General features: G+C 36.8%; 2 protein-coding genes across 2 annotated transcripts; both read left to right on the plus strand.

The window, feature by feature from the left end:
• The first annotated feature begins 1,786 nt into the window (after window positions 1-1,786).
• Window positions 1,787-7,140, plus strand: LOC141720714 (uncharacterized). Its single transcript, XM_074523306.1, has 6 exons — window positions 1,787-2,190; window positions 3,183-3,463; window positions 3,777-3,866; window positions 3,956-4,027; window positions 4,174-4,293; window positions 5,798-7,140. The coding sequence occupies exons 1-6, from the start codon at window positions 1,863-1,865 to the stop codon at window positions 6,893-6,895; spliced, it is 1,989 nt and encodes a 662-aa protein (XP_074379407.1). The 5' UTR covers window positions 1,787-1,862; the 3' UTR covers window positions 6,896-7,140.
• A 470-nt stretch (window positions 7,141-7,610) lies between these two features.
• LOC141720715 (zeatin O-glucosyltransferase-like) lies at window positions 7,611-9,836 on the plus strand. The gene has a single exon (XM_074523308.1). It carries the CDS (start codon window positions 7,784-7,786, stop codon window positions 9,182-9,184), a length of 1,401 nt encoding a protein of 466 aa, XP_074379409.1. The 5' UTR covers window positions 7,611-7,783; the 3' UTR covers window positions 9,185-9,836.
• Window positions 9,837-11,496: the final 1,660 nt, after the last annotated feature.

Raw genomic sequence — 11,496 nt, forward strand, 5'->3', positions numbered from 1 at the left:
AACCTCAAACCAAGAATCATCCATACGAGACGCCGTGGTAATCACCAATTTATGATGGCAAGTGAAATTCTCCAAAATACTAAATTTGTTAGTAGAAACTAGTACATCTATAACAATACTACCATTCCTGCAATCTGTACATGATTCCAAATAACCTATTTCCAATCCGTAAGAGTCGAATATTTGGATTTTGAAGTCTGATCCACCAAGATATGATAATAAAATCATGTTGTAAGGCGTGACACCATAAAATTTCATCAGAGATTCTAATTGTAGGATACTTTTCCCTTCTTTAAATAACATATCGGACCAAACTTTTTCATTCGGAGCATGCAAAGTTACCCTTTCTGATATGATATCAGGACATGCAGTGAAAAAACCACTAGGAAGATTCTATTACGGAAAATAAAGAAATTATTAGGTAATTTCGAAAGGACCAAACAGTAAAAGAAAACAGAAACAGAACAAAATATCAATTTAAGAGTGAAGGAAACACTTACAATTGTTCCAAATGCAAATGATTCTACAGGAGAATGACACAGTACAGTATGATGACCCATTCTCTAATGAAGATGAAAAGCACGAGAACATGGACTATGGACTAAGATGGAAGCAATAAACCCAATTGAAGAGATGATTTAGACAACAATTAGTTGAAGTTAATACTCAAAAGTAAATGGACTTTAAGACATGCACATATGTCAAGAAAGGAAATGGTTGAAACTGTAGACTGGTAAATAGTTTTTTTACAGTTCTCACAAGACACACAAATTTAAATTAAAATTTTGGATCTAAAATATATATTTTTTTGATAATAATTGTTGCAATAATAATCATAACATATGAAATACAATTTAATAGATTATGAGGAATTAATGATTGTACAACATTAATAGATTTGTAATTTAATATATTGATTAAAATTTATATAATGTAATCACTTTAAAAAAAATTATGTTAATGATATATAATTTTAAATTATATACATATGCTAAATAAGATAAATTTGATTCTAATGAAATCACTGTTGGAAATCTTATTCCAATTACATTTAACCATGTTTTTATTACACAAATTATACGTGGGAGTTCAATATTTTTTAAAGATTCGTTCTGCCTCAGTACGTAATTTTGTTACATTAAATAAATACATAAATAATTATTCAATAAAAATATAGTGGTTAGGGTATATATAAGGGGTATCTACAAAAATTGACATGACGACCAACATTTTTTAAAGGGAATAAACAAATAATATCTAATCGTACAATCGGTTTTTTTTCTTTTTTAGGATGAATATGAGTAATTAATGATTGTACAACATTAATAGATTTGTAATTTAATATATTTATTAAAATTTATATAATGTAATCACTTTTAAAAAAATTATGTTAAGGATATATAATTTTAAATTATATACATATGCTAAATAACATAAATTTGATTCTAATGAAATCGCTATTGGAAATCTTATTCCAATTAAATTTAACCATGTTTTTATTACACAAATTATATGTGGGAGTTCGATATTTTTTAAAGATTCGTTCTGCCTCAGTACGTAATTTTGTTACATCAAATAAATACATAAAGAATTATTCAATAAAAATATAATGATTAAGGTATATATAAGGGATATCTACAAAATTTGACATGACGGCCAACATTTTTTAAAGAGAATAAAAAAATAATATCTAATCGTACAATCGACTTTTTTTTCTATTTTTTTCATTTTTAGGATGTCAAAGTATAGCGGGGACAAGTATAGTATAAATTAGTGATCACCGCTTGTATAATACACAGACACATCATCCCTTTGCATCTATATATCTAGGGTTTTACACATCTCACTCCCAACAAAAAACCATGGCGGACGAGGCACAATTCGATTCATCTACCAACAAGCGCAAGTACGGCGATGACGTCACCACGCCGCCGTCCACCGGTCGAGTCACTGGCTTTTCCTCCGGTCCAATCGCTTCTCAATCGCCGGATTCCACCGCTCCGTCGTACAACAGTGTGCCGCCGCCTGCAGATGCGTTTCTTATAGCCAAGCAGAAAGCGATGGAGCTGGCGGCTAAGTATACTGCTAACGCACCGCCAGAAGCCGAAGCGAAGCGGCCGAGGTTCGAAAATGGGGCGGAGTATGAGGCGAATAAGAGTTTTGGTTCTGGATTTAGTTCTGCTCCTAACGGTTTATCTCTTCGCTTTCGTGTTTCGTTTTTTTTGTCGTTTCGATAATTTTGTTTAGTTTCGATTTGTTGGTTGCTTTGAAGCTTTTTTGTTTGTGCATTTGTGTGAATATTCGTGTGTGTATGTATGTATAAATGTTTAAATCGATTTATTAGGTTAATTGCTTTGCTCTAATTGTAAGTCTGTGTTAAATCAGTGTTAGATAAACAATTATTAATTGTTGTTTAATAAATTATTGTTGATTGATAATTAATTGAAGTCGAATTATCCTGCTTGTAAGTTTTGAACGGATTTAAATTATTAGATATTTAGATATATTTTAATGGTGCATCTCTTTGCATTCATGTTTCATTTTTTTTGTGTTTTCGATAACTTTTGTTTATTGTTTCATGATTTGATTGTTTATTGCTAGGAAGCTTATTAATTATGCTCTGTGTATATATATGTTTAGATAACTTTACTAGGTACTTTTGCCTTTTTAATTGAGTGTTAGATATACATATATTGCTCGTTAAAAGAACATTGTGATATATAATTAACCAAAGTTGTATCATGTAAGTTGTATGTCCTGAACTGGTTTAAATTATTGCATCAAGTTTATGTATATTGCTTTTTAGTTTTGAACGGGTTTATGTAATTGTATCATGTTGATGTATATAGCTAGTTAGATATGTGTGCCAACACACACACACGGGTTTACCTTGTTTGAAAATAATAATAATCATATATTAGTAATAGTTTGGTATAATGTGGATTGTGAGTCCTTAACTGGTTTACAATGTTTGGACATTTATGACTTGGCTATTGGCCAACTTCTGATTGAGCCATTACGTCTTTGGTTATTCCTTATAAGTGATTGACTGTTTAAAAACGGATGGATCTGGAGTTTGGATATATGCGTTAATGTAGAAGATATTTGGTGGAATTTATATGGGTGGTTTATGGAAGCTATGTGAGGAAAGTTTTAGCTAATATTAGAGCTTGTGACTGCAGATATAGGACAAAAGCCATTGAGTTCAGTGGCTTCGATTCCAGCTGCTTATGGTTATGGCGCCAACAGCAAAAAAATTGAGATTCCAAATAACAGAGTTGGGGTCATTATTGGTAAAGGTGGAGAGACTATTAAGTACCTTCAGCTTCAATCTGGAGCAAAGATACAAGTTACCAGGGATACGGAGGCAGACCCAAATTCCCCAACTAGAGGGGTTGAGCTCATGGGTAATCCTGACCAGATTGCAAAGGCTGAGCAGCTGATTAATGATGTTCTCAGTGAGGTAGATATACAATTTTTCCATAGAATCTAGTAACAACATTTGTCAAAATTTAAGATGTTGGGTAATTCGTGGTTGTAACTTTAGTTCAAATAACAAATTCAGCTTGAGGAAAAATTGGGCGACCATTTTATAAAGCATTTTAATGAAGTAGGTATAGCTAATGACTATTAGTATAAAATGAGAACTAAAAATATTGGGGTTCTTCAGCCAACAAACTCACAATAGTGAAGTGTACCAGAATAGTGTCACTGTTCTTTATATTGCGAAGCTTGATGTCGCTTAATGTTGTCATAATCTTTATCGATGGACATAGGCCGAATCAGGTGGTGCTGCCGTACCTTCTCGCAGAACCGGACAACATGGTGGTTCTGAGCAATTCTCCATGATGATACCCAACAACAAGGTTAAATTTTTTTCTTAAGCTTGATGTTATCCATATCCATGTTTTTTGTAATTTCCAAGTATGTTTTGGTCTGATTTTTTTACTTTCAGGTTGGTCTTGTAATTGGTAAATCAGGCGAGACCATAAAAAACATGCAAAGTAATTCAGGTGCTCGTATTCAGGTAAATAGGATCTGTTTTATACTTTTGTCAGTGACTAGTTTTTGTACCAGTAGAACAAATATTATTTTTACTTGTTTGCTAAGGATTAATATTAACTACATATTTGTAGTGGTGTAGCTCTCATTTTGCATTTGCATACCTTGTAGGTCATACCTCTGCACCTTCCCCCTGGTGATATGTCCACTGAAAGGACCTTACAAATTGACGGGACAAGTGATCAAATTGAAGCTGCAAAAATTTTAGTCAATGAAGTACTCAATTCTGAGGTATGTGCATGTATGCAAAGAAAATTTGTTTGTGTATGGTATGGGAATGATACTGTTTTCCATGTATACATTGTCCCTACAAATTGAATTTATTAAAGACCACATTCTAAAAGTTTTTTTTGTACATATCTCTTGTAATCTTCATTAGTTTCTTAGCAATTTACATGTATATTTTTGTATCTATAGGCATGTGGTTAACGCAGATTTGTTTAATTGATTAATTGTTTCTAACCCTTTAATGCAAGTATTGTTGGTATTCATCACTTCGGTTTCTTTTGATATTGATCTTCTTGTTCCTCAGTTTATTTAAAACTTCTTTTGTTTTCTTCTGCATTGTTCCTTGAATCTCTAACTTGTAATAGATCTCGTCATCAAGCCTGTTCAAGCTTTGAAATCTCATTATATGTTGTATTTTTTGATTGTTTATTTTGAATGAGATAAGAGAATAAATAATCATATTGTGCGGGGTTTGGACTTTAGTACATGTCTTGGTGTTTAATATATAATCATATATTGAGTATATAATCATTTGTTGGTAGTATGTCAAATGTTTTCTTGACAGAAGTCTGTTTCAGAATGCTTTAGGAAACATAATACATAATTAAGACGGGATTATGAATTGATTTAATGTTTATAAATGCGTATATCTGTAATGGATGGATAGTGTGTGTATCTATTCAGACTCCCCCTGCAGGGCCATTTGTCAGCTTACACATAATTTTTGCGGTTGGGTCTTCTATTTATATCAGCTGGGAGATGAATTGGTGATATAGTCGAGGATTGTTCAAGAACTCTAGTTGTTGGCATCAGGTTTAATAATATCGTGATAAATTTTGATATCTGTGAAAAGTGCTGGATATTGAGTTTTGTGAGGCAAATTATAATAGTTTTATGTTTTGACTTCCTAGTGATTGTTAATTATCTTTGCAGTTGAGACAATTCATTTTCAAAATCTTTTATATCAGTTGTGAACTTGCTAAACTATATTTCGATAGAACCATTGTTCGCATTACCTAAATTTTGAGACACGAATTGTGTCCCCCTGTTTTCCTAGTTCCAATTTTTAATTGATTAGTCCTTTTCTATTGACATTTCTTTGTTTCCTTTTCTTAATATATTCATGTTGTTTCCAAATGGTCTAGTATATGGTATATGCAAATGTTACTTTTGTTCAATCTTGTGTATTTTCTGGGGATTTTTTTTGTTTGGTACCCATTCACTTCGAATAAAGAGAGGATGGGACTGCTGGCATAACAATAGACAACAGTACCTCTCAACAAGAACCGGTATGTGGGTACCTTACTTGTTTTTAATACAGTTTTGTATTATCTCTGGCACTTAATGTGCTAAGCTGGTATTGTATTATTATGTTATTTACTGTGAATGTTATTAGCTAGCTGTGGGTGCATACAAAATGTTTTTGCCTTTTCAATTGGTTTTTCCATGGTAACTAGAAAACTGGATTTAGCTCAATTAATTCATTTGAGATTAAATCTTTGTGCAGAACCGTCTTCGGAACCCTGCAGGGGCAGGATATTCTTATCAAGGTTACCAGGCTCGACCTCCTGCTTATGGATATGTTCAACCTGGAGGGTATGCTGGACAAACACAGCAGTATAATATGACTCAGCCACAATATGCTGGGTATCCTTCACAACCCACTTCTGGTGGATATGGTGGCTGGGATCACTCTGCTGCTGCAACTAATCAGCAGACTACTCAAGTAGGTGGCTATGATTACTACAGCCAGCAGCCAGCTCCACTGCAGCAGCCTCCTGGCGCTCCTGGCTCTGCAGATGCGGCTGGCTATGCTTATAGTCAACAAGCTGTCTCTGGTTACAATCAGCAAGGTCAGAGTTACAGCCAAGATGGCTATGGCGGGTATCATTCATCCGCTCCTCAGACTGGTTATTCTCAGGCACAACCAGTTTATGATCAGCAACAAGGATATAATACTACACCCGGATATGCTAATGTTGCTAACTCGACACCAGATGGGCAAACTCCATCATATGGAGCTCAAGGTGATGGCACCCAAGCACCTCCTTCAAGTGCTCCGGGACAGCAAGGATACACTAGCCAGCAGCCCAGTCCTAATTCTGCTTATCCACCACAGCTGCCTACTCAGCCAGGTTACGGTGTACCACCAAGTTCACAAACTGGGTATGGGTCTCAACCACCCTCAGGGTATGCCCCAAGCTATGGAGCACCTCAAACTCAGAAACCCCCAGCCACTCAGCAAGCATATGGGCAGGCACAGCAGTCCCCTACTGCCCAAGGGGGTTATGTTCAACCTGCTCCAGTGCAGCCAGGTTATTCTCAGCCACCACCTTCACAAGCTGGTTATGCTCAGCCAGATTCTGGTGCTCAGAGAGTTGCAGCAGCTGGTTATAGCGCCGCACAGGCTTCAGGTTATGCTCCACCACCATATGGTGCACCTCCAGTAACTCAGTCAGGTTATGGACAGCCTCCACCAGCATATAACAGCTCTTATGGAAATGCTTATCCCCAACCTGCGGCGTATTCTGCTGATACAAATGCAGCCCCAGCTTCTCAGTCTGTTAACCCTAGTGGGGGTGCCAAAACATCGCCGCAGAAGTGATAGGTTGATCATTTGCTGATGTGTTCCTAGTCTGTCTTATTATCTAGGTTATGTAGGGTGTCAGACTAGATATGGGTATTTTTGGTCAAGTGTTTGATTGTTTTTCTTGAATTGAAAAAGTTATTGTATTTAATAGCATATTTGCATGCCCCTGTCCTGCCTGGTATTTATGGTTTCTAAGTGTTTGATTGTTATGCTCTTGAGCAATGAAACTGTTATTATGTTAAAATTATCATTTGGACCTATTTCGTATCACCTTTTTGTCAAAATATTTTGTGTTTGTTCTAACATCATGTCTTAGTAGAATTTTAGAGTACAAAGCCTGTTCAACCTTTTTTTGTCACCTTTTATACCTAAGTTTTTCTTTTTTGTTTTGGGTTTAAGGTCTGTTCTATCATACCCTTCAATTGGGATTGTAATATTACACTATTAGTTAGCTTAGTAGATGTTTTTTGTTTCCTTTATAATTAAATTTTGTTTGCTAGATCCCTTTGACCAGCCTTGCCCTCCCACTTCTCGACCGTTGTATTAATAAACGTCAGGATGTAGATTGCAGATTTAGGTGTAATTCGTTGTAAAGTAGGCAAGTGGGGGGGGGTGACTATTCTATAAACAGACAAAGACAATTTGTTTGACATCTATCAACTTGATTAATTCTGTACTAAAATGGTCTTAAGTGGTTCTTTATTTACCAAACAATAGCCTCACATTTTTCTTAAGAATTTCCATATTAGATTGGATCAATATATTTTGCAACTTAGCGTATATAAGTTTGACAAACAGGGGATAAAGAGCACTGAAATTGTCCCAAGAAACCAGTATAGTGTGTTTGGTGTTACATTTGCTCTTCCCAAAGATTGTTTCAGATTTGAAGGACACAATCAGAGAATGAGTTTTGAGGATGAGGGCGAGAAGCAAGCAACACAGAGTCATGAAGTAATTGTGGTCATGGTTCCCTTTCCTGCGCAAGGCCATCTGAACCAGCTTCTCCACCTTTCCCGCCTCATTTCTTCCTACAATGTTCCGGTTCATTACGTAAGCACCACTATCCTTAGCCGGCAGGCCAAGCTCCGAGTCCAAGGTTGGGATCCGCTCTCAACTCCAAATACGATGATGATAAAATTCCATGAATTCCCAGTGCCTGCTTTTCCCTCCCTTCCTCCCAACCCACAAACTGCTGTCGAATTCCCTTCCCATCTTCTACCCTCTTTTTACTCTGTTTTGCACCTCCGGAAACCAGTGGCCAAACTACTATCTGTTCTCTCTCCCACCACCAAAAGGCTTGTCATAATTTATGACGCTGTACCCTCTATCATTCAAGACGTGGTTACAATACCAAACGGAGAAGCCTACTCTTTTCAGCCCCTCTCAGCTTTCCGAATATCATCATATGTCTGGGAAACCATGGGCAGACCTCAGGGGATTGATGATCATATTGCAAAACTGGTTCCTTCTAGAGCATCTACCCTCACTCCACAAGTTATGGAATTCATTAATAAGCAGGAGGCGCATAATAAATACAGCTCAGGCGCCATTTTCAATACATGTAGAGCTATCGAAGCTCCATTTCTTGATGTGTGCGCAAAGGTAAACTCCAGACAGTGGGCTATCGGGCCATTCAACCCCATGGAGGTATGCAAGACTTCAGGCCATAAATGTTTGGAGTGGCTAGACAAACAAATTCCGAATTCTGTAATATATGTTTCTTTTGGATCAACAACTACATTGACAGATGAACAAATTAAGAAGCTTGCAGTTGGGCTAGAAAACAGCGGGCAGAAGTTCCTTTGGGTATTGCGGGATGCAGACAGAGCAGACATATTTGTGGGAGATGGGAGAGCACATGAGTTGCCAAAAGAGTATGAAGAAAGAATAGAAGTAAACGGACAGGGGATTATAGTGAGAGATTGGGCGCCTCAGCTAGAAATCTTGGCGCACACCTCAACAGGAGGGTTTATGAGTCACTGTGGATGGAATTCATGCTTGGAAAGTATTACAATGGGAGTCCCTCTAGCAACGTGGCCAATGCATTCTGATCAACCCCATAATGCCTTGTTAATCAACGTTGTTCTTAAAGTTGGGATTGTAGCAAGGGACTGGATGCACAGGGATGACTTAGTGGAGTCGTTGGCGATTGAGAATGCTGTTAAAAAGTTAATGACATCAGGAGAAGGAGAGGAGATAAGGAAGAGGATGTTAGAGTTGTCTAAAGCCGTCAAGAGATCAGTAGCTGAAGGAGGCGATAGTCGTCTGGATATTGATGATTTTATTGCTCACATACGAAGATAGATTGATATTGTGGATTAATGCAAGTTATAAATTAACAAATGTTGTCAAGAGAACTCCAAACAATTAGGAGGGAATAGTGATTGATAGTAGGTTGATGCGTCGCACACCCTCTTCAAAAACAGTATTCCGAGAATGAGCCAGCATATCCTAACATCATTTATGAGGAGCTGAACGACGGCCTCCTTACACAAAGATGTCCCCCAAACAAGTGCGCTACCAAGCGTAGCTACGTTACATCCCCTCTATTACTGCTATGATAGAAAAAACTACTTGCAATGGAATGTGTTTCTTGAAATCTAAAAAAAACGTATTTTGAAAGTACAAAGTCCTTGACATTTTCCCCACCAAAACTTGTCTCAGATCAAATTTCCTCATATGCCTTGAATCTGGAACTTGGTATCACTAAATTAGGGGAAGGACATTTCAGACGAGTCTTAAGATGTAACTGAAGTCCCTCTAATAACTTCCCAGAGCAACTGTCGACAACTTGATCACTGTTAGTCTACTGTCAAGAAAATTATATACAATACTACTGCATGTACGTACGTGGTCACGCGACAATAATATTAACTACTGTAATACTGGCATGTTTAAATAAATTATGGAATAAAAGGATCACCGGATCAGAGAAGAAGCCCTTGACCAGCTATCAGATCGTGCTCTAATAAACAAACTTTAGTTGATAAGAAATTGGTATTTGTAACTTGTACCTGCAATTTATTCGATCATAACATCTGAAAAGGAGAGCACATAAGATAAACATTTGGCTTAACTACCACTTTATCATTAGTAATGGGGAGTAAAATGACGTAAACAGAGTAGGTATAATGAACACGGCAAATCACGTAGATAAAGTAGGTTTAAACAAAGACACTACAATCGAGGTCATAATGGTTATGTACCTTGTTCTGTAATTAATTATGAAAGCTTGGGGAGCCTCCAGATTGTGAATTGAATGGCAATTGGCAAGTCACAAGAACCAAAGTCCTTGACTCTACCTCCAGATTGTAAATCAATGGTTGCTTCAAATTTGCAGTTGTGATTTCATCAAAACTCACCGCTCTATGTCAACTAATGACACTCATCTGCTTCCACTATCCCAAGTTGTTGGTTTTATATTCTTTGCTTAATCATCCCCGTTCTGGAACCTATTGAGCTTGCTTGACTGTCCATTTAATAATATGCGATTCAGGGAGTTATTGTAACGGATTAATCTGTTTATAACAGCTAATAATAATCCTCATCATGTATATTTGTGAACAAGTTATAGACTATTGGACTATAGCTACTTTGTAATGTTGATAGAGAACTCTTTTTCGTGAGGATCCACCGTCTCAGAATCTGAAAAATCAATCCGACCCGCCTTAACAGGGTATTCATTTTTGACGTCTACAGTATTTGGGTATACATTATATCTATGTATCCTTAAATTATACCAAGTTTCACCACAAATAATAATATCATCAATACAAAAACTCACAAACTTATCAAATCTATCGGAAACAACAACAATCGGAATTAAATTGGCATAATCGGGTAAGTCCGGCGTCTGACTTGCCAAAGACCAATTCTTACTCTGTGTATACAACAAGCCCATCTCTTGTTCTCTTCCTTTGTCCAGCAAGCATGTCTAGAGGCCCACCTTAACAGGAAATTCATTTTGCATCTACAGTATGTGTCCATGACAGGTTCACGAGGGGGTAAATATAAATCTACGAGTCCTTAAATTACACCAAAACTTCATCGCAAATAATGATATCATCAATAAAAAAAGTCACAAAGTTCTCAAACCTGAGAACTCCTACAACTTGACCATGAAACTGTGTTGAGAAAGTGTCATATAAGAGAGATATGTCACTGTCAGAAGCAACAGTCACAGTCAAATGGGCATAATCGGGTACCTCCGGCATCTGACTTGCCAAAGCCCAATTCTTCCTCTGTGTAGACAACAAGCCCATCTTTTGTTCTCTTCCTTTGTACAGCAGGCATATCTAGAGGCCCTTTGATATCTTTGGTAGGTTTACTTTTAGCATGAGAGTTCTTTTTCTTTTTCGTCACTGATAATGCAGCTTTCTTTTCCGCCACTTCTTCTCCAGTTTCAGGCTTCTTCCTCTTCTTGCTAGAAAATATTTCATCAATCTCAGAACCAAAAGTTTCAGGATCCTTAGCCTTCCCCTCACCAACAGGCTTTTGTGTTGTATAATATGATTTATCTTTTCCTACAACCACGTTCTTCTCAGGGGTTTGAAAAGCTCTTCTTGAGGACGAGGATCCCTTTTTTTCCATGTAGAGACGCTACTTTCTGTAAAGTT

Source organism: Apium graveolens, chromosome 4 (genome assembly GCF_009905375.1).
Source record: "Apium graveolens cultivar Ventura chromosome 4, ASM990537v1, whole genome shotgun sequence".
In the NCBI taxonomy this organism is placed as follows: domain Eukaryota; kingdom Viridiplantae; phylum Streptophyta; class Magnoliopsida; order Apiales; family Apiaceae; genus Apium; species Apium graveolens.